This window comes from Triticum aestivum, chromosome 4D (assembly GCF_018294505.1).
Source record: "Triticum aestivum cultivar Chinese Spring chromosome 4D, IWGSC CS RefSeq v2.1, whole genome shotgun sequence".
In the NCBI taxonomy this organism is placed as follows: domain Eukaryota; kingdom Viridiplantae; phylum Streptophyta; class Magnoliopsida; order Poales; family Poaceae; genus Triticum; species Triticum aestivum.
The window spans coordinates 513,046,516-513,070,861 of record NC_057805.1 but is presented as its reverse complement, the minus strand read 5'-3'; the positions used below and the strand labels follow the sequence as shown (position 1 = coordinate 513,070,861).

General features: G+C 46.7%; 1 protein-coding gene across 1 annotated transcript; it reads left to right on the top strand.

Moving 5' to 3' along the window:
- The first annotated feature begins 577 nt into the window (after positions 1-577).
- LOC123100757 (uncharacterized) lies at positions 578-2,053 on the top strand. The gene is made up of 2 exons (XM_044522639.1): positions 578-1,427; positions 1,546-2,053. Exons 1-2 carry the CDS (start codon positions 634-636, stop codon positions 1,871-1,873), a joined length of 1,122 nt encoding a protein of 373 aa, XP_044378574.1. The 5' UTR covers positions 578-633; the 3' UTR covers positions 1,874-2,053.
- The last annotated feature ends 22,293 nt before the right edge of the window (positions 2,054-24,346 follow it).

Below are 24,346 nucleotides of genomic sequence, written 5' to 3'. Positions count from 1 at the left end.
ATGGACTTATGCAGAGAGCTCTCTTTGCAAAGTGGTAGTCTGCGGTGGTGTGCTTCGCTGTTGGGTTGGTCGTTATTACTCCGACCTGCTACGGCAACCTTGCTGCGGATTACGGTGGCCACCGATCTTCAGATTCGGTGATTGAGTTTGGCGAGGAGATGCAAGCTATAGACAATGAATTGACGTAGAGGGGTGGTTGTGCCGCAGCGGCGGTACATCGCGTGTAGCTGTTGGGGTGGCGGAAAAGCGGTGACGATGACACATGATTGACTTCGATGGTGGTGCTTCTCGAGCACATGGTCTTAAACTCCGGAGTGAAAAGTTTTTTTTTTTTTATAAACTCCGTAGCACATGGTCTTAAGATCTTGGCAGCGGTGTAATAGAAAAGTTTGGTTTTTGTATAAGCTCCGTAGCACATGGTCTTAAGCTCCGGAGTAGTGTCGTCAAGATCGATGAGTGCCAAGTTTTCCATAAACAAAAAACAAACTTTTTTCTATCAAACAGAATCCGAGTCAAACTCTATACCACACGCCGCCACCTCCGCCTTTGTGTGACCACGAACGCACGCCCGCCGCAATCCACACACCCTAACCCTAAGACACCGCCCACCCCAAGGCGCACGCGCCGTCGACCATGGATGGACTTCCCGAAGAGCTGCTCGCCGACGTCCTCCGCCACCTCCAGCCGCGGAGCGTCGCCGTCTGCCGGAGCGTCTGCAAGGGCTGGCGCGTGGTGGCCGACGCCGGCGGGATGCTGCTGGCGGTCGCGCACCTCGTGCCACGCCGCCTGCGGGGCATCTACATCAACTACGTCGGGCAGAACCGCCCCTACTTCTTCTCCCGCGAGCCGACGAGCCCCGGCATCGACGCCGCCCTCAAATCCATGCCGCCCCAACGTGGGGGTTGGAAAACCGTCCTGGATCACCGCAACGGCCTCATCCTGTATGGCAGCGGCACTGCCAGAACGCCCTCATCCGCAACTACGACAATGCGTGTGTGCAACCCTGCAACGCGACGGTGGACAACGCTGCCCCCGCGGCCCACTGGTCGCAATGTGTTGCCGTACCTCGTCTTCGACCCAACCGCGTCGCTGCACTACGACGTGCTATGCTTCCCCGAGGAGCCCGATCATGCCTCGTGGCCGTCTTCAGGAGCAAATCATAACACGGATGAGATTAATGATCTGGGCTCCGTGGAATGGCCACCGTCCTCTTACACGGCGCAAGCGTTCTCGTCCAGAACCGGCCGGTGGGAGGAGCGGCGTTTCGTCCGGGAAGGCGACACCACTGTTACCCTGTCAGACGTTTGGTCAGATCCATGGCACCCAACAAGCGGAAGGCTAACGTATTCATATAGCTCTCCACGGTGCCACGGCGTGTATTGGCGAGAGAAATTCTACCTTCATTGCCGCGGTGGCTTCGTCATGAGGTATGTACCCGGCCGGTTCTATGCATTGCAATGCTTAAAGTATTTTATTATTTTATTGACCTCGTGCATGGCTTTATCATAACATGCTTGTTACTAAACGATCTTCGGTGTTGCATAGGTTGTCATTGCAAGAACAGAAGTATCTAGTTATCAAAACCCCCAAATCAGATACTTTTGTCATGGGTCCGTGGTCACTAAATACTGAGGATATTATACCATCGGTCTACCTTGGGAAATCAAAGCAAGGTGTCTATTACACTGCTCTCTATAGACACCAAATTCGGGTGTGGGTACTTCATGAAGCATCAGAGTCATGTCGAACCCCGGAGTGGACACTAAAGCATGAGGCTGTCCTCAAACCCTCAATTGCGCGACACTACTCCCGAGTTTATAGACAAGAAGAGATTGCCGAGTCATGGAACTTAGACCGTGCTGGTCATATTTAGGCGCAAACACGCATAAAAGACCATGACTGGGACTCTGATAACGATAGTGACATTCACGATAGAGGAGAAGAAGGGGCGTCTATACCAGAGGCCGAGAAGGCTCGCATATATTTCAAAATGAGCATGGAATTTGACTTGTTGGGATTCCATCCTTATAAAGAGATTGCTTTCTTCGGGCAAGATTTTGATGGGTTTGCTTACTTTCTTTCTAGCTCTAACTTGCAATACCTAGGGTCATTTTACCCGATTGAGAGACCTTGGTTTTGGAGAAGGGTCTGTCTAGGACACATCTAGATGTGACATATGTCACATCTAAGCTGATGTTCACTCTGTTTGTGGTCTATTTTTTTGTCCTAATTTTTTTTGTTTCTTGTTGTTGCATTATATATTTGTGGAAGCTTACATGTGACATCCTTAAAAAACATCTAGATGTGAATTAGTCAAACTGTTTGGAGAATCTTTCTAGCAGTATTTGTGTTGCCAAGGGACAGTTGGTGCCAATAATTGTTGTTACAACCACTGTTGATCGCTATGGCATGACATTTCTATGTTATGAATTTCCTTTTCCTTTTAATTTTTGTGTGCATTTATGATGTCTTTGCAACCTTTTGGCATTATTATATTATTATAAATGTTGGACGTATGGAAATTAATTTTTGGCTCTCCGGCTCAACGGAACTCAAATTTTGAAATTGATTAAAAATCAATTATAAATCTTGAAAACATTCTGCAAAAAATATTAATGTGCACTACATGATTGCCAAGTTTCATGATGAAAGACATATTGAGTTACAAAACATGCATTTTTAGCACATGCACTATTCACTATAAAAGTATATGAACTTTTATTATATGTTGTGAGCTTTCAGATTTTTTAACTTATAAAGTAAATTTATTATTATTATCCTTGTACAAAACTTCGAGCTCAGGAGGCACAAAAAAAAAATCAGTCCAGCGTGTACTGATATAACCCTGGAAATATATTGTTCTCTTTTCTCGAAAAATGAACGTTAATGATGACTTCGAAGTCAATCTATTGCCGCTCGTGGCACTCGCAAATCGCAAGTAAAAGCATAAAACCACCAGATTTGTGCCACCACCAGTAGGGAAGGCTTTTTTATACGGATTTTGTAGAAAGCACCACATGTAGGTCCTAAATTTTTTTTCCAGATTGTACTGACTGCTCGTTTCGGCTCTGTTAATCCCCGAACTTGAAAGACCAGGTCCGCTTGCAGATGCTGATGTGGCAATGAAATATCAATTTTGCAATGAAAATATCCATGTTTTGACCTTTGGTTGTTGGACGCAGCGATGGTGGTTTTGGCACGTCATTCTTTCTCGAGAGACCTTGCTTTTGAAGATTTTTTCTTGCAGTTTTTGTGTTGTCAAGCGACGGTTGGTGCCAATGATCGTTGTTGCAACGACTGCTGATCGCTATGGCACGACATTTCTATGTTTTGAATTTTCTTTTCTTTTCACAATTTGTTGTGCATTTATGATGTCTTGGTAGTCTGTAGGCATATTATTATAGATGATATGCATATGCACCCGCAAAAAAAAGATGCTATGCGTATGGTAATTAATTTTGGCTCTCCAGGTCCATGGAACCCAAATTTTGAAAAAGATCAAAATTTGATTTAAAGCATGAAAATATTCTGCAAAATATGTATGTGAACTATAGGGTTGCCGAGTTTTCCGATGAGATACATATTTCACCTGAGTTGCACAACATGGATTTTTAGCACATGCAATATTCATTATAAAAGTAATCCCTTTGATCCATATTAATTATCACTGGTTTAGTAAAACTTTGTACTAAACCTAAACTTTGTACTAAATCAGCGACAATTAATATGGATCAAAGGGAGTACATGATTTTTTTACATACATTGTTATCTTTCAGATTTTTTTTTAAACTTTTAAAGTGCATTTATTATTATTACTATTATTAGCATTAGTATTAATCTTTCACCAAATTTAGACCACAAGAGGCAAAAAGCTCACTCTTGGGTGTACTGATACAACCTTGGCAATGTTATTGTTTCTTTTGTCGAAAAATGACTGTTAATTATACCCTGGAAGTTGATTCATTGCCGTTGATTGTTTCGAAGTGCCATCACTACTGGAATCGAGTCGTGGCACTCACAAAGCATGAGTAAAAAGCATAAAACCATCACATTTGCGTCATCATTAGTTTGTAAGACGTATAGGGATTTTGCAGAAATCATCGTGCGCGGTACCTAATTTTTTGGAGATTGCACATATCGCTTGTTTTGGTTCTGTTAATCCCCAAACTGAATGACTAGGCACGCTTGCAGATGCTGGAGTGGCAAAGAAAATATCAATTACATACAAATCTAATTTGGTTTTGCAGAATGACTCAAAGGGAAAAAAAGCGACTGGGTCCCTTCCTTTAACTCCTGCCCCCTACCACGAGAAGACCTTCATCTTCCCCCGGTTTGGTGATGGGCACCGACGGCCATGCATGCGCCCGCTAGACACACCATCGTCGCACTTGAACGACACGACGCCCTACTGTGATCGAGGGCTATCGGGTAGGGACGGTTAGTGGGTGGGTCCATGGGACGACGGCAGAGAAGTCCTGGTAGTAGATTCAACTAAGGTGAACGATCTAATGGCCAACACCTTTGTCAGCGCCGCTACCGCAGCGGCCTAGGCCAAGAGGCAGCAAGATGACAGGTCTGCCGCTGGCGTCGAGAAGCTGCAGGTGTTCTTGGCAGATGCGGTCAAGAATGAGATGACCACGCTGCGCAACAAGCTTTCCCAGCTCCAATCCACACACGGGGATTCCAAGTATTGCTTCCACCCTGGTCTGCCCGGCACTGCAACACACGCTGCATGATGAATGATATTTTTACGCTCTTCAAACCTGAGTTTAAACCGAGATATTTCATAAAAACCAAGATATTCTCTCTGATATTGTTACTAATGACTAATGAATATAAAGGATTCCAAATATCCCATCTTTATTTTGTTTCCACATGAAATGGGATTTTATGGATGAAAGCAAGTCAATACATGAAAAGTGATAAAGAGGAGATGAAGTGGGAGGCACACCAGAGAAGACAAAGAAAAAGACGGTGTTTCATATTACCGCACGCGCTTGTGCAGTCATACGGAGTTCCAGAGGCGTTCCCTGATCTACTTGAACAAACTTTATAAAGGAAGGGAATCCTTCCCTTCTTCCACCAAGTGAAAGAGGATAAGGATTCCCCCTCCGTGGCCTCTACTTATCCCACCTATATATGTCGGGAGGCCTTCCTCTAGAAACACATCAAATTCAAGGGCATCTCTCCCTCATAGCTTCACGCTCTCCGGTTTAATTGGCCTAAGTGTTTGGGCTTCTAATTAGATGGGCTCTAATCTCAGACTAATTTATCTAAGAGAATTAGACTCTTAATTAGACAAGAAGTGCCGCTCGGCTTTCTCTCCCTCTCTCTTTAGTTTTCTCCCAGTTCTTCTTCCTGGATGTCGAAACTCTGTCGGACTACTACAACGGAATGCGTGGATACCTCGAAGTGGCCTTCTCATCTCGGAGAACTTTCTCGCGATTGGGAGGTTTAATCGGGATGCGGGAAATCTTGATGTTGCATCAACTCTTCACTTCCTCATACGCAAAAACACCGTGCAGATCATATATGCATTGCACTTTAGTCTATGAAACATCCATCTTTCTTCACTATGGCGGAAACCAAAGATCTGAAGCACGTCGTTGATTTGTCAACCAGCATACTCAGGAGCATCATAGAAGGATCGTGGATAGACAGATCTTTGTACCAAAATTCCACAATGCCATCAACATCAGAACTACACAAATTCAAGGGAAGCGACAAGAACATTAGGTAAAAAAATTCATCTACTACCCATACAAATGATTTTCAACAATAGATCTCATCTACTACAAAATTATATTGTGCAATATCCATACATATCATGTATTCTAGACTGAAACATGAAGGAAATATGCCCTAGATGCAATAATAAAGTTGTTATTTATATTTCCTTATATCATGGTAAATGTTTATTATTCATGGTAGAATTGTATTAACCAGAAACTTAGTACATGTGTGAATACATAGACAAAACAAAGTGTCCCTAGTATGCCTCTACTTGACTAGCTTGTTAATCAAAGATGGTTATGTTTCCTGACCATAGACAAGTGTTGTCATTTGATGAACGGGATACAAGACCCATCCGTTAGCTTAGCATTATGATCGTTGAGTTTTATTGCTATTGCTTCCTTCATGACTTACACATGTTCCTCTGACTATGAGATTATGCAACTCCTGAATACCGGAGGAACACCTTGTGTGCTATCAAATGTCACAACGTAACTGGGTGATTATAAAGATGCTCTACAGGTGTCTCCGAATGTGTTTGTTGGGTTGGCATAGATCGAGATTAGGATTTGTCACTCCGTGTATTGGAGAGGTATCTCTGGGCCCTCTCGGTAATGCTCATCACTATAAGCCTTGCAAGCAATGTGACTAATGAGTTAGTTGCGGGATAAAGTATTACGGAACGAGTAAAGAGACTTGCCAGTAACGAGATTGAACTAGGTATGATGATACCGACGATCGAATCTCGGGCAAGTAACATACCGATGACAAAGGGAACAACGTATGTTGTTATGTGGTTTGACCTATAAAGATCTTCGTAGAATATTTAGGAGCCAATATGAGCATCCAGGTTCCGCTATTGGTTATTGACGGGAGATGTGTCTCGGTCATGTCTACATAGTTCTCGAACCCGTAGGGTCCGCACGCTTAACGTTCCATGACGATTTGTATTATGAGTTATGTGATTTGATGTACTGAAGTTTGTTCGGAGTCCCGGATGAGATCACGGACATGACGAGGAGTAACGAAATGGTCAAGAGGTAAAGATTCATATATTGGAAGGTTGCATTCGGACATCGGAATGGTTCCGAGTGATTCGGGCATTTTTTCGGCATACCAGGAGGTTACCGGAACCCCCCGGGGAAAGATATGGGCCTTATGGGCCATAGGAGGGAGGCTAACCAGCCCACATGGGGCTGGTGCGCCCCCCACAAGGGAGGAGGCTGAATTGGAACTGGGAAGGGGGCGCCACCCCCCTTTCCTTCTCCTACTCCCTCTCCTTCCCCCTTTTCCCCCATCAGTAGAAGGAAAAAAAGGTGGGGCCGAATCCTACTAGGACTGGAGTCCTAGTAGGACTCCCCTCTCCCTGGCGCGCCCCTTGTTGGCCGGCCTCCTCCTCCCCTCCTTCATATACGGGGGCAGGGGGCACCCCAAAGGCACAACAGACAATCTCTTAGCCGTGTGTGGTGCCCTCCTCCACAGTTTTACACCTCGGTCATATCGTCGTAGTGCTTAGGCGAAGCCCTGCGCCGGTGACCTCATCATCACCGTCACCACGCCGTCGTGCTGACGAAACTCTCCCTCGGCCTCAACTGTATCAAGAGTTCGAGGGACATCACTGCTACCTCTTGAGCACTGCGTTGGTTTTCCCTTGAAGAGGAAAGGGTGATGCAGCAAAGTAGCGTAAGTATTTCCCTCAGTTTTTGAGAACCAAGGTATCAATCCAGTAGGAGGCCACACACGAGTCCCTCGCACCTACACAAACAAATAAATCCTCGCAACCAACGCAATAAAGGGGTTGTCAATCCCTTCACGGTCACTTACGAGAGTGAGATCTGATAGATATGATAAGATAATATTTTTGGTATTTTTATGATAAAGATGGAAAGTAAAATAAAAGGCAATAAAAATAGCTAAGTGTTGCAAGATTAATATGATAGAAAATAGACCCGGGGGCCATAGGTTTCACTAGAGGCTTCTCTCAAGAGCATAAGTATTACGGTGGGTGAACAAATTACTGTTGAGCAATTGACAGAATTGAGCATAGTTATGAGAATATCTAGGTATGATCATGTATATAGGCATCACGTCCGAGACAAGTAGACCGACTCCTGCCTGCATCTACTACTATTACTCCACACATCGACCGCTATCCAGCATGCATCTAGAGTATTAAGTTCATAAGAACAGAGTAACGCTTTAAGCAAGATGACATGATGTAGAGGGACAAACTCATGCAATATAATATAAACCCCATCTTGTTATCCTCGAAGGCAACATTACAATACGTGCCTTGCTGCCCCTACTGTCACTGGGAAAGGACACCACAAGATTGAACCCAAAGCTAAGCACTTCTCCCATTGCAAGAAAGATCAATCTAGTAGACCAAACCAAACTGATAATTCGAAGAGACTTGCAAAGATAACTAATCATACATAAAAGAATTCAGAGAAGATTCAAATATTGTTCATAGATAAACTTGATCATAACCCACAATTCATCGGTCTCAACAAACACACCGCAAAAGAAGATTACATCGAATAGATCTCCACAAGAGAGGGGGAGAACATTGTATTGAGATCCAAAAAGAAAGAAGAAGCCATCTAGCTAATAACTATGGACCCGAAGGTCTGAGGTAAACTACTCACACATCATCGGAGAGGCTATGGTGTTGATGTTGAAGCCCTCCGTGATCGATGCCCCCTCCGGCGGAGCTCCGGAAAAGGCCCCAAGATGGGACCTCATGGGTACAGAAGGTTGCGGCGGTGGAATTAGGTTTTTGGCTCCGTATCTGGTAGTTTGGGGTACGTAGGTATATATAGGAGGAAAAAGTACGTCAGTGGAGCAACGTGGGGCCCACGAGGGTGGAGGGCGCGCCTGGGGGGGGGGGGTAGGCGCGCCCCCTACCTCGTGCCCTCCTGGTTGATGTGTTGACGTAGGGTCCAAGTCCTCTGGATCACGTTCGTTCCGAAAATCACGTTCCCGAAGGTTTAATTCCGTTTGGACTCCGTTTGATATCCTTTTTCTGCGAAACTCTGAAATAGGCAAAAAAAACAGCAATTCTGGGCTGGGCTTCCGGTCAATAGGTTAGTCCCAAAAATAATATAAAAGTGTATAATAAAGCCCAATAATGTCCAAAATATAATATAATATAGCATGGAACAATAAAAAATTATAGATACGTTGGAGACGTATCAAGCATCCCCAAGCTTAATTCATGCTCGTCCTCGAGTAGGTAAATGATAAAAACAGAATTTTTGATGTGGAATGCTACTTGGCATAATTTCAATGTAATTCTTCTTAATTGTGGTATGAATATTCAAATCCGAAAGATTCAATAGGAAAGTTCAATATTGACATAAAAATAATAATACTTCAAGCATACTAACTAAGCAATTATGTCCTCTCAAAATAACATGGCCAAAGAAAGTTCATCCCTACAAAATCATATAGTTTAATCATGCTCCATTTTCGTCACACAAGAATGCTCTCATCATGCACAACCCCAATGACAAGCCAAGCAATTGTTTCATACTTTATTAATCTCAAACTTTTTCAACCTTCATGCAATACATGAGCGTGAGCCATGGATATAGCACTGTGGGTGGAATAGAATATAATGATGGGGGTTATGTGGAGAAGACAAAAAAGGAGAAAGTCTCACATCAACGAGGCTAATCAATGAGCTATGGAGATGCCCATCGATTGATGTTAATGCAAGGAGTAGGGATTGCCATGCAACGGATGCACTAGAGCTATAAATATATGAAAGCTCAACAAAAGAAACTAAGTGGGTGTGCATCCAACTTGCTTGCTCACAAAGACCTAGGGCATTTGAGGAAGCCCATTGTTGGAATATACAAGCCAAGTTCTATAATGAAAAATTCCCACTAGTATATGAAAGTGGCAAAACAAGAGACTCTCTATCATGAAGATTATGGTGCTACTTTGAAGCACAAGTGTGGTAAAAAGGATAGTAACATTATCCCTTCTCTCTTTTTCTCTCATTTTTTTGGGCCTTCTTCTCTTTTTTTTATGGCCTTTCTCTTTTTTTTCTCACTAAGGACAATGCTCTAGAAATTGATGATCATCACACTTCTATTTATTTACAACTCAATGATTACAACTCGATACTAGAACAAAGTATGACTCTATATGAATGCCTCCGGCGGTGTACCGGGATATGCAATGAACCAAGAGTGACATGTATGAAAGAATTATGCATGGTGGCTTTGCCACAAATACGATGTCAACTACATGATCATGCAAAGCAATATGACAATGATGAACGTGTCATGATAAACGGAACAGTGGAAAGTTGCATGGCAATATATCTCGGAATGGCTATGGAAATGCCATAATAGGTAGGTATGGTGGCTGTTTTGAGGAAGATATAGGGAGGTTTATGTGTGAAAGAGCATATCATATCACGGGGTTTGGATGCACCGGCGAAGTTTGCACCAACTCTCAATGTGAGAAAGGGCCATGCACGGTACCGAAGAGGCTAGCAATGATGGAAAGGTGAGAGTGCGTATAATCCATGGACTCAACATTAGTCATAAAGAACTCACATACTTATTGCAAAAATCTACAAGTCATCAAAAACCAAGCACTACGCGCATGCTCCTAGGGGGATAGATTGGTAGGAAAAGACCATCGCTCGTCCCCGACCGCCACTCATAAGGAGGACAAACAAAGAACACCTCATGTTTCAAATTTGTTACATAACGTTTACCATACGTGCATGCTACGAGACTTGCAAACTTAAACACAAGTATTTCTCAAATTCACAATTACTCAACTAGCACAACTTTAATATCACTACCTCCATATCTCAAAACAATCATCGAGCATCAAACTTCTCTTAGTATTCAACACACTTACAAGAAAGTTTTTACTAATCTTGAATACCTAGCATATTAGGATTATTTAAGCAAATTACCATGCTGTTTAAGACTCTCAAAATAATCTAAGTGAAGCATGAGAGAATAATAGTTTCTATAAAACAAAACCACCACCGTGCTCTAAAAGATATAAGTGAAGTACGAGAGCAAAAACTATATAACTCAAAAGATATAAGTGAAGCACATAGATTATTCTAATAATTTCTGAATCATGCGTGTGTCTCTCAAAAGGTGTGTACAGCAAGGATGATTGTGGTAAACTAAAAAGCAAAGACTCAAATCATACAAGACGCTCCAAGCAAAACACATATCATGTGGTGAATAAAAATATAGCTCCAAGTAAAGTTACCGATGGAAGTAGACGAAAGAGGGGATGCCTTCCGGGGCATCCCCAAGCTTTGGCTTTTAGGTGTCCTTAGATTATCTTGGGGTTCCATGGGCATCCCCAAGCTTAGGCTCTTGCCACTCCTTGTTCCATAATCCATCAAATCTTTCACCCAAAACTTGAAAACTTCACAACACAAAACTTAACAGAAAATCTCGTGAGCTCCGTTAGCGAAAGAAAACAAAACACCACTTCAAGGTACTGTAATGAACTCATTATTTATTTATATTGGCGTTAAACCTACTGTATTCCAACATCTCTATGGTTTATAAACTATTTTATTAGCCATAGACTCCTCAAAATAAGCAAACAACACACGAAAAACAGAATCTGTCAAAAACAGAACAGTCTGTAGTAATCTGTAACTAACGCAAACTTCTGGAACTCCAAAAATTCAGCCAAAATAGGACGACCTAGAACATTTGTTTATTGATCAGCAGCAATTGGAATCAATATTTTATCACGTTCTGGTGATTTTTAACAATTATTTTCGTGAACAGAAAAGTTTCTGCAATTTTCAGCAAGATCAAATAACTATCATCCAAGAAGATCCTATAGGTTTAACTTGGCACAAACACTAACTAAAACATAAAAATAAATCTAACCAGAGGCTAGATCAAATATTTATTCCTAAGCAGAAGCAAAAGGCAAAAAAATGAAAATAAAATTGGGTTGCCTCCCAACAAGCGCTATCGTTTAACGCCCCTAGCTAGGCATTGAAAGCAACACTAGTAGAAAAACGACTTTTAGTACCGGTTCGTAAGGACCTTTAGTACCGGTTCTGGAACTGGTACTAAAGAGTGGGGACTAAAGGTCCCCCCCTTTAGTCCCGGTTTAACACGAACCGGGACCAAAGGCCCACCACGTGGCACGAGGCGCGCCGTGGTCTGGGGGACCTTTAGTCCCGGTTGGGAAGGATTTTTTTTATTTTTATTTTTGAAATAAAGCAAAAACAGCCAGCCTACTGGGCCGGCACGGCCTGCATACGACTAGAAACCCAATCTCTAGTTGGGCCAGGATGCAGGCCCGTACGGCCCAGTAGGCCCCACAGGGCAGAAGACTTGCAATAGGCCCACAAAGGCCTGCTTAGAGAGGAGCTCGACACGGTAGCCGCGGCGGGGCTTATAAACCGGTGCGAGCTCCTCTCAACTAGCGAGGTGGGACTAAACATTGTGCACTGTGGGTGGCAGCGCACCACCTTTAGTACCGGTTGGTGGCTCCAACCGGTACTAAAGGGGGGTCTTTAGTACCGGTTGGAACCACCAACCCGTACTAAAGGCCACCATGAGGGTGGAGGGCGCGCCTGGGGGGGGGGGGTAGGCGAGCCCCCCTTCCTTGTGCCCTCCTGGTTGATGTCTTGACGTAGGGTCCAAGTCCTCTGGATCACGTTTGTTCCGAAAATCACGTTCCCGAAGGTTTCATTCCATTTGGACTCCGTTTGATATTCTTTTTCTGCGAAACTCTGAAATAGGCAAAAAACAGCAATTCTGGGCTGGGCTTCCGGTTAATAGGTTAGTCCCAAAAATAATATAAAAGTGTATAATAAAGCCCAATAATGTCCAAAACAGAATATAATATGGCATGGAACAATCAAAAATTATAGATACGTTGGAGACGTATCGATCACCGAGCTGAACGCGTGCAGATCGCGGAGGTGTCGTGCGTGCGGTACTTGATCGGTTGGATCGCGAGGACGTTCGACTACTTCAACCGCGTAACTAAACGCTTCCGCTTTTGGTCTATGACGGTACGTGGACACACTCTCCCCGCTCATTGCTATGCTTCTCCTAGATAGATCTTGTGTGATCGTAGGCGAATTTTTTGAAATACTACGTTCCCGAACAGTGGCATCCGAGCCAGGTCTATGCGTCGATGTTATATCACTAGTACAAAACAGGGCTTTGGTTCGGGCCTGGCTAGCCCATTAGTCCCGGTTCTGCACGAACCGGGACCCATGGGTGGCATTCGTCCCGGTTCATGAGCCCTGGGGGCCGGCCGGGGCCTCGTGGGCATTGGTCCCGGTTCGTCTGGACCCATTTGTCCTGGTTCTTGGCACGAACCGGGACCAATGGACCATGCTCCTGGCCCATAGCCATTGGTCCCGGTTCGTGACTAGAACCGGGACGAAGGGGGAGATTTAGTCCCGGTTCCAGCCACGAACCGGGACAAATAAGTTGCCTATATATACCCCATCGCCGCGGTAGAGCACTCCACAGTGCTCTGTTTTTTATGCCCAGCGAGGGGAGGGCATTTGGGTGCTCTAGCTCACCTGCTATGCACATGAGGTGTTCGATGAAATGCCCGAGCCACACTAGTTAAGCTTTCTCCTCTCGAAGCTCGACCTCCGAGCTCCATTTTTCCCGAGATTTGTCTAGGTTTATATTAGCGGTCCGTCACGCCCCGTCCCCGTCTTCACCGCCGTCAATCGCCCGCGCTGATCTCGTTGTCGGCACCACCGTGGTGAGCCTCTTGTTCTTATCTTCTTTCTGAAACAAAAAAATTCTTACTTTACATAACTGCTCATCCGGTGTGCCCTGAGAACGAGATATGTGCAGCTCCTATCGGGATTTGTCGGCACATTCGGGCGGCTTTGCTGGTCTTGTTTTACCATTGTCGAAATGTCTTGTAAACCGGGATTCCGAGACTGATCGGGTCTTCCTGGTAGAAGGTTTATCCTTCGTTGACCGTGAGAGCTTATGATGGGCTAAGTTGGGACACCCCTGCAGGGTATTATCTTTCGAAAGCCGTGCCCGCGGTTATGAGGCAGATGGGAATTTGTTAATGTCCGGTTGTAAAGAACTTGTCACTTGACCCAATTTAAAACACATCAACTGTGTGTGTAGCCGTGATGGTCTCTTCTCGGCGGAGACCAGGAAGTGAACACGGTTTGAGTTATGCATGAACGTAAGTAGTTTCAGGATCACTTCTTGATCATTGCTAGTTGACGACCGTTCCGTTGCTTCTCTTCTCGCTCTCATTTGCGTATGTTAGCCACCATATATGCTTAGTGCCTGCTGCAGCTCCACCTCATTTTACCATCCTTTCCTATAAGCTTAAATAGTCTTGATCTCGTGGGTGTGAGATTGCTGAGTCCTCGTGACTCACAGATTCTACCAAAATAGTTGCAGGTGCCGACGATGCCAGTGCAGGTGACGAAACCGAGCTCAAGTGGAGTTCGACGAGGAACGTGGTCGTTACTATGTGTCTTTTCCTGATGATCAGTAGTGGAGCCCAGTTGGGACGATCGGGGATCTAGCATTTGGGGTTATCTTATTTTATTTGGATTTGACCGTAGTCGGTCTATGTGTGGATTTTGGATGAATTATATTTATGTATTGTGTGAAGTGGCGATTGTAAGCCAACTCTCGTTATCCCATTCTTGTTCATTACATGGGATTGTGTGAAGATGACCCTTCTTGCGACAAAACCACAATACGGTTATGCCTCTAAGTCGTGCCTCGACACGTGGGAGATATAGCCGCATCGTGGGCGTGTTACTAAGTCCCTGAAATCAGAAACATTATGGGGCCTAGTTTGCATGCTTGTGCTAGTCACCACAGAGATCACAAAAATACATGGCATACACCCCTGTAAAGATGGCATGGCATACAACAAAACACATGTAGAGCTCCTACTCATAAGATGCACAGATTAAATGCAACAAAAATAACAAATCCTCAAGTTCTGATAAGTAACAGCAGATAACAGCAACTAGCACTCTTGCACCAGAGATTTGGGCATCAAGATGGACTCAAATGAACATGGTGCAACGGAACAAAATGTAGAGCATCACGAGACGAACATTTTGATATATTACACGCACGAAACGGAGCTATATGCAGAGAGTTATGATGCGATGAACAGGACATGTAATGTAAATATCTCGGGGACTTAGAAGAATTTGAGGAGGGAGAGAGGTCAACCGTCGGCGTTGACCCGATCTGGATCGGGATCTGGCCGGCCGAGCTCGAGCGACGGAGGCTCGCCGAAGCAGTGGCGGCCGGAGGAGAGGAGGGGAACGGCGGGGCGGCGACCGGAGCAGGGGAAGGCGGCGGAGCGCGGCGCTGGCGGCGGCGGGGTCCGGCGATGGCGAGGCGGCGGCGTGGCTGGCGACGGTGAGGCGGCGCGGCGGGAGCGGCGGCCGCGGAGGGCTCGGGTGCGCGGGGGCGCTCGGGAGGCGCGGGCGAGGAGGCGGGCGCCGGCGGCTCGGGCCCGGGGGCCGGCTGCGGGCTCGCCGGGCCGCGGCGGGTGCGGCGGCGGGTTGCCACGTGGCACGGCGTGGGTGGCTGGAGGCGGCGGCGGGATTTCGTCCGGCGGGAGTGGACGCGTCCGGTGGCGGCAGGGTGTTTTTCTAGGGTTTGGACTGCGAATGTATTTCGGGAGGGATGCATATATATAGGTAGAGGGAGCTAGGAGGCTCCAAATGAGGTGCGGTTTTCGCCCACACGATCGTGATCGAACGACCGAGAGCGTGGAGGTATGTTTGCTGGGTTTGGGGCTGTTTAGAGAGGGGTTTTTGCTGCACACACAAACGGACTTTGTGGTTGCCCGGTTAACCGTTGGAGTACCAAACAACCTCCAAATGGAACGAAACTTGACCGGTGGTCTACCGGTGGTATACCAAGGCCACTTGACAAGCCTCGGTCCATTCCGAGAACGTTCAACACCCGCTCACGAAAAGAAACAAGAGGGGTGCGCCGGAGGAGGTGGGAGTGCCGGATTGCAAAACGGACAACGGGGAAAATGCTCGGATGCATGAGACGAACACGTATGCAAATGCAATGCACATGATGACATGATATGCGATGCATGACATGAACAAAATGCAAAACGGAAAACAAAAACCCGACCACAGAGGGAATATCATAACACATAGCCGGAAATGGCAAGAGTTGGATTTACAAATATGGAAAGTTACATCCGGGGTGTTACAGATACTTGTCTAATTTTCTTACTTTTGACACACATAATTATATATAATGCACGCAGATGAACCGGCAATGGATGTACGGTGACAGACACACCTCCGAGTACATTAAGGGTGTGCATAATTTTCTCGAAGTGGCTGAGGCAAACAAGCAGAATGGTTTTATGTGTTGTCCATGCCCTAAATGTGGGAATACGAAGTCTTACTCAGACCAGAAAATCCTTCACACCCACGTGCTTTACAAGGGTTCCATGCCACACTATAATGTTTGGACGAGGCACGGAGAAATAGGGGTTATGATGGAAGACAGCGAAGAAGAAGAGGACGATGACAACTATGTGCCCCCTGAATACGGTGATGCTGCAACGGGGGAAGTTGCTGAAGATCAAGAGGAACCAAACGATGTGCCCGATGATGATGATCTCCGTCGGGTCATTGTCGATGCGAGGACGCAATGCGAAAGTCAAAAGGAGAAGCTGAAGTTCGATCGCATGTTAGAGGATCACGAAAAGGGTTGTACCCCAGTTGCGAAGATGGCAACCCAAAGCTCGGTACCATACTGGAATTGCTGCAGTGGAAGGCAGAGAATGTTGTGCCTGACAAAGGATTTGAGAAGCTACTGAAAATATTAAAGAAGAAGCTTCCAAAGGATAACGAATTGCCCTACAGTACGTACGTAGCAAAGAAGGTCGTATGCCCTCTAGGATTGGAGGTGCAGAAGATACATGCATGCCCTAATAACTGCATCCTCTACCGCGGTGCGACGAGGATTTGAACGCATGCCCGGTATGCGGTGCATTGCGGTATAAGATCAGACGAGATGACCCTGGTGATGTTGACGGCGAGCCCCGCGGGAAGAGGGTTCCTGCGAAGGTGATGTGGTATGCTCCTATAATACCACGGTTGAAACGACTGTTCAGAAACAAAGAGCATGCCAAGTTGATGCGATGGCACAGTGAGGACCATAAGAAAGACGGGAAGTTGACAGCACCCATTGACGGGTCGCAGTGGAGAAAAATCGAGAGACAGTACTAGGCTAAGTTTGCAGGTGACCCAAGGAACGTATGGTTTGGTTTAAGTGCGGAAGGCATTAATCCTTTATGGGGAGCAGAGCAGCAATCACAGCACCTGGCCCGTGACTCTATGTATGTATAACCTTCCTCCTTGGATGTGCATGAAGCGGAAGTTCATTATGATGCCAATTCTCATCCAAGTCCCTAAGCAACCCGACAACGACATCGATGTGTACCTAAGGACATTAGTTGAAGAACTTCTACAGTTGTGGAATGGAAATGGTGTACGTGTGTGGGATGAGCACAAACAAGAGGAATTTAACCTGCACGCGTTGCTGTTTGTAACCATCAACGATTGGCCCGCTCTCAGTAACCTTTCAGGACAGACAAACAAGGGATACCACGCATGCACACACTGTTTTGCTGACACCAAAAGTATATACCTGGACAAATGCAGGAAGAATGTGTACCTGGGCCATCGTCGATTTCTTTCGACCAACCATCAATGTCGAAAGAAAGGCAAGTGTTTCAAAGGCGAGGCAGACCACCGGAAGAAGCCCGCCATGCGTACCGGTGATCACGTACTTGCTATGGTCAATGATTTACACGTAATCTTTGGAAAGGGTCCCGGCGGACTAGCTGTTCCGAATGACACTGAGGGATGCGCACCCATGTGGAAGAAGAAATCTATATTTTGGGACCTACCCTACTGGAAAGACCTAGAGGTTCGCTCTTCAATCGACGTGATGCATGTGACGAAGAACCTTTGTGTGAACCTACTAGGCTTCTTGGGCGTGTATGGGAAGACAAAAGATACAACTGAGGCACGGGAGGACCTGCAACGTTTGCACGAAAAAGATGGCATGCCTCCAAAGCAGTATGAAGGTCCTGCCAGCTATGCTCTTACCAAAGAAGAGAAGGAAATCTTCTTTGAATGCCTGCTCAGTATGAAGGTCCCGACTGGCTTCTCGTCGAATATAAAGGGAATAATAAATATGCCTGAGAAAAAGTTCCAGAACCTAAACTCTCATGACTGCCACGTGATTATGACGCAACTTCTTCCGGTTGCATTGAGGGGGCTTCTACCGGTAAACGTCCGATTAGCCATTGTGAAGCTATGTGCATTCCTCAATGCAATCTCTCAGAAGGTGATCGATCCAGAAATCATACCAAGGCTAAAGAGTGATGTGGCGCAATGTCTTGTTAGTTTTGAGGTGGTGTTCCCACCATCCTTCTTCAATATCATGACGCACGTCCTAGTTCATCTAGTCGACAAGATTGTCATTCTGGGCCCCATATTTCTACACAATATGTACCCCTTTGAGAGGTTCATGGGAGTCCTAAATAAATATGTCCGTAACCGTGCTAGGCCAGAAGGAAGCATCTCCATGGGCCATCAAACAGAGGATGTCATTGGGTTTTGTGTTGACTTCATTCCTGGCCTTAAGAAGATAGGTCTCCCTAAATCTCGGTATGAGGGGAGACTGACTGGAAAAGGCACGCTTGGAGGGGACTCAATAATATGCAGGGACGGGCATTCTTGGTCTCAAGCACACTACACAGTTCTACAGAACTCTACCTTGGTGACCCCGTATGTCAATGAACACAAGAACAGTCTGCGCTCCAAACACCCGGAGAAGTGTGACGACTGGATTACATGTGAACACGTCAGGACTTTCAGCAGTTGGTTGGAAACACGTCTCAGAGGTGATAACACTGTTTGTGATGAGCTGTACTCGTTGTCCAGGGGACCATCTTTGACTGTATTGACTTACAAAGGATACTAGATAAATGAGAATACATTTTACACGATCGCCCAAGATCAAAAGAGCACCAACCAAAACAGCGGTGTCCGCTTTGATGCAGCAACCAAGAGGGGAAAGGACACATATTATGGTTACATAGTGGACATATGGGAACTTGACTACGGACATGATTTTAAGGTCCCTTTGTTTAAGTGCAAATGGGTCAATCTGTCAGGAGGCGGGGTACAGGTAGACCCACAGTACGGAATGACAACAGTGGATCTGAACAATCTTGGGTACACTGACTAACCGTTCGTCCTAGCCAATGATGTGGCACAGGTTATCTATGTGAAGGACATGTCTACCAAACCGAGAAAAGATAAGGAAGCGAATACATCATACGATGAGCCAAAGCGCCACATAGTTCTTTCAGGAAAAAGGGACATCGTGGGAGTGGAGGGCAAGACAGAAATGTCTGAATATTATGAAAAGTTTCACGAAATTCCTCCCTTCAAAGTCAAGGCTGACCCAAGCATCCTGATAAACGATGAAGATTATCCATGGTTACAGCGCAATAAACAAAGGACACAAGCGAAGAAAAAGTGAAGACTTTCTCTCCACAACTATTATGATGATACCATGCCAACTTTCAACCTTTTCGTAGTTCATTTGAAATGCCTGTTGTAACAGACGAGTTTCCATATGAAACCCTGATATCTCGAAACAGATTGTCCGTTTTGTACACGAAGTGCATCCAGTTTTTGCCGCAACCCTCTCAACTTTTTTGCACATTCTATGTGGGTGAAATGATGATACCATGCCAACTTTCAACCTTTTCAGAGTTCATTTGAAATGCTTTTCAATTTCAGGGTCTTATAGCTCAAAATAATCAGTAAATGAATGAAAAATAACAAATGAAGTCTGAAATGGTTGAAAATTGATGATGTGGCTTTGAATGGTGCATTTTGAACACACAAAAATTAAGGAGTTCAAATAAGTTTAAAAAAATGAAATCCCTTTGTAACAGACGAGTTTCCGTATGAAATCCTAATACTTCGAAAGAGATTGTCCGTTTTGTACACGAAGTGCATCCAGTTTTTGCCATAACCCTCTTAACTTTCTTGCACATGCCTATGTGGATGAAATAACGATACCATGCGAGCTTTCAACCTTTTCAGAGTTCATTTGAAATGCTTTTCAATTTCAGGGTCTTATAGCTCAAAATAATCAGTAAATGCATTAAAAATAACAAATGAAGTCAGAAAGGGTTGAAAATTGATGATGTGGCTTTGAATGGTGAATATAGGAGTTCAAATAAGTTTTAAAAATGAAATCCCTTTGTAACAGACGAGTTTCCGTATGAAATCCTGATACTTCGAAAGAGATTGTCCGTTTTGTACACGAAGTGCATCCAGTTTTTGCCGTAACCCTCTCAACTTTCTTGCACATGCTATGTGGATGAAATGATGATACCATGCCAACTTTCAACCTTTTCAGAGTTCATTTGAAATGCTTTTCAATTTCAGGGTCTTATAGCTCAAAATAATCAGTAAATGCATGAAGAATAAAAAATGAAGTCACAAAGGGATGAAAATTGATGATGTAAGTAGAAACCAAATAAAATAAAATAAACTTTAATAAGATATATAAGTAGAAACAAAATAAAATAAACTTTAATAACATTAAAAAAATTTATGGACCTAAAATTATGAAAGTATTTTCTGTTCAAAACATTATAAGCAAAAAGAATTTTCCTGAAATAAATAAAATAGCAACAGTAAGTATTTTGTTGTAAGTAGAAACAAAATAAAATAAATAAAGCAAAAAAGAAAAGAAAAAACTGAGAAAAAATAAAAAAATACCATCTACTGGGCCACCACGGCCTGAATACGACTAGAAACCCATCCATGGGCCAGGATTCAGGCCCGCAGAAGGCCCAGCAGGCCCACAGGCATAGCAGTGCGAGTTTAGGCCCAGAGGCCTGCAGTTCAGAGGAGTTCAATGGAGATGGCGGGGCAGGGCTTATAAACAGGTCCGACCGCTCCTCGGCTAGCGAGGTGGGACTAAACATCCCACCGCACCGCGGCTTTGGTAGGCGCAGGACATTGGTCCCGGTTGGTGCGATGAACCGGGACCAATGCACACCTTTGGTCCCGATTCGACGCACCAACCGGAACCAATTCCCCCCTTTATTCCCGGTTGGTGCCACCAACCGGGACCAAAGGCCTTTGCTTCCCGCCCTTTGGGCTGCTGAAAAGAGATCTTTGGTCCCGGTTGGTGACCAACCGGGACTAAAGGGGGCGTTGGTCCCGGTTGGTGCGACGAACCGGGACCAAAGCCTTTGCTATATAAGAAACACTTGGCAAAAATTCAGAATTTCATTGCCAGTTGCCCCCGACGACGCCGACCTCCTCGACGCCGCCAGGCTCCCCGCCGCCGTCGCCCGTGCCCCCGAGCCCACGCCAACGACGTCCGCCGCCCCCGAGCCCACGCCGACGCCGTCCGCCGCCCACGCCGTCGCCGTCCGCCGCCCCCGAGCGTGCCTGGCCCACTACAAAAAAAAGACACATCCGTGACATTTTGGGCCGAACGAAATTTTTTCTGTCATACATATGACACTTCTATGACTATAATTGTGACAAAACCCGATATCATCATAGATGTGGTGGGCTCCTACTTCTATGACAAAAAATCATGACAGAAAATGGGCTTTTCGTCCTGGGCGGGCCGGAGACGCAGCTGCATGACATTCTTTGGGCCGTCCACTACGGAAAAAACCGGGGTAGAACCGAGGGCGAGGAAAATTTCGGCGAGTTCCCGGTTACGGTGGGAGGTCGGGGGCCGAGCGATGCACGTTTCTCTCGTACACGTACGCGCGTGTGTGCGAGGCGTTGACTCTAACTGAACCCGAGCGAGGCGTTGGGCTCTAACTGAACCCGAGCGGTTGCACTGCAGGCTACGCGTTACTGAACCCGAGCGATCGATCGATGGCTGTTAACTGAACCCGATCGAGCGATTCCTTCGCTACTGCTGCTAACTGAAGCCGATCGATGCTGCCTCTGGGATGAACAGTGAGCGTTGCGGGGGGGTTTGGATGAACAGTGAGCGGTGGCGTTGCCTCTGGATGAACAGGACCCCGTGGTGTGGTGGAGGGCTGGATGAACAGTAGACGGTGGAGGGGTGCCCGTGGAGGGGTGGTTGAACAGGACCCCGTGGTGTGGAGGGCTGGATGAACAGTAGACAGTGGAGGGGTGCCCGTGGAGGGGTGGTTGAACAGTAGCCGGTGGAGTAGCGCGCGGTGGAGGCTGGATGAACAGGAGCCCGTGGAGGCTGGAGGAGGTCGACGGTAGCCCGTGGAGGCTGGAGGAGGTCGACGGTGGAGATGAACAGTATCCCGTGGAGTCCCGTTTTGCGGTACGCCACACCCCTCCTGATGAATAGGACCCCCGTTTCGACCGTAGGAGGTCCGTTTTGTCCGTTTTGCGGTACGCCACACCCGATCAACAGGACCCCCGTTTCGACCGTAGGAGGTCCGTTTCGTCCGTCTTGCGGTATGCCACACTCCTCCCGATCAACAGGACCCCCGTTTCGACCGTAGGAGGTCCGTTTCCTCCGTTTTGCGGTACGCCACACCCCTCCCATGAACACGACGCATTCTGTTGCCTCCCCATGAACACGACGCATTCCGTTGCCTCCCCATGAACACGACAACAACGTTGTTTCTCCGTTCTGACCCAGCCATGTACACGAGCCCTGGTCGTACGTATGCACGAGTAGGCGTTCGAGACCCCGCCCGTATGTACACATACGTGGCCGCATTTTCTTTCTTGCACCCTGGCCGCTGTACGTACGTGTACATGCTACGTGCGCGCCTCTACTACGACACGTACGCGCCTCTACTACGACATGTGCGCGCCTCTACATCCACCAGTATATATGTACGTACACGTTCGCGACCAGAATGACAACGCTACGTACGCTTCGACCAGGTGGGTCCCGACTATCAAGCACTTCCTTGCCTGCGAAGATGTAGCTGGTGGGTCCCAGCAGTCAGGGGGGCGAATCGTTTTTTTTGCCCGGACGCACTTCCTTGCGTGCGAAGATGTAGCTGGTGGGTCCTAGCGGTCAGGGGCAAACGTTTTTTTCGCGAAATACGGTGGCCCGTCCAGTGGTTCCCTGTTGTCAGGTGGAGGAATAATTATTTTGCACGTAATAAGGAGGCACTTCCTTGCAGCGGCCGTGGACCCAGCTGTCAGCCTCTCCACGTACAGTCCACGTCCGATGGAAGCCGTTCCTTGACCACGTTGACCATGCCGCGCCGAGAGCACCAGGGCGGTGGACGACGGCGAGGCCTAGGAAGGGGACGACGCGGAGCCGGGGAAGACGCGGCAGTGGATGCCCACGCGTAGAGGAGTACGAGCATTCACTGGTTCGCTGCGGTGTGAGGCTGCCGTCGCCGCAGAATAACAGGGGGTGTGGGTGAGTAGAGGGATGGCCTGGCCAGCACTGGGAGTAGTAGGGGGCGGTGAGGCCTCCGCCGCATCGCAGCCGGCCACGGGAGGCAGGAGCACGAGGCACGACCGGAGCTGGTTTGGGCGGCTGGAGCAAGAAGACTAGAGGTTGAAGAAGCACTACGGCCGTTGGATGGACATCGTACGGTCACTGGAGCTAGAATCGTGCATATTGACTAAGTTGACAAAGCCCTCCGTCCCCGTCAACTTAGTAGGCCCACAAGTCAGCCTGCCACTATACTGGGTCCCAGCTAACAGGGGAGTATTCATTTTTTTTGTGCGTAATAAGGAGGCACTTCCTTGCGTGCAAAGATATAGCTGGTGGGTCCGAGCTGTCAGCGGCGGTAACGTTTTTTTCGCGAAATACAGAGGCCCTTTCGGTGGGTCCCTGATGTCAGGTGGAGGAATCATTATTTTGCGCGTAATAAGGAGGCATTTCCTTGCGTGCGGCCGTGGACCCAGCTGTCGGCCTCTCCACGTACAGTCCACTTCAGATGCATGTCGGTCGTTGACCACGTTGACCAGGACGCGCCGAGAGCACCAGGGCGGTGGACGACGGCGAGGCCTAGGAAGGGAACGACACGGAGGCAGGGAAGACTCGGCAGTTGTTTCCCACGCGGAGGGGAGTACGACTGTACGAGGGTTTACTGGTTCGTCTGCCGTCGCCGGAGAATAACAGCAGGTGTGGGTGAGTAGAGGGATGGCTAGGCCAGCGATGGGAGTACGGTGGGGCGGTGAGGCCTGTGCGGCAGCACAGCCGGCCGCGGGGAGGAGGCAGCAGGCAGTCCCGCCGGCGCTTGTTTGAGCGGCTGGAGCAGGAAGAGCAGAGATTGAAGAAGCACGACGGCCGTTCGATGGACATCCAACAGTCACTGCTTGTGCGTCAACCTTTTTTTAGGAAAGCCTCAAATCTGTGGAAAACAGCATACAGCCCATCTACCATTATTTCTAATAATTTACAGCCCATTTGCTAATTCTTAAGGTTTTTTTGGAGCCCATATTCTTTTTGTTAGCATTACAGCCCATATTGTGGCCACGGTTAAAAAATTATACGAAATTTTGCATATTTCGGTGCGGTCCGAACTGTTTTTAATCCCGAAATTTCGACTCACATTCAAACTGATTTTA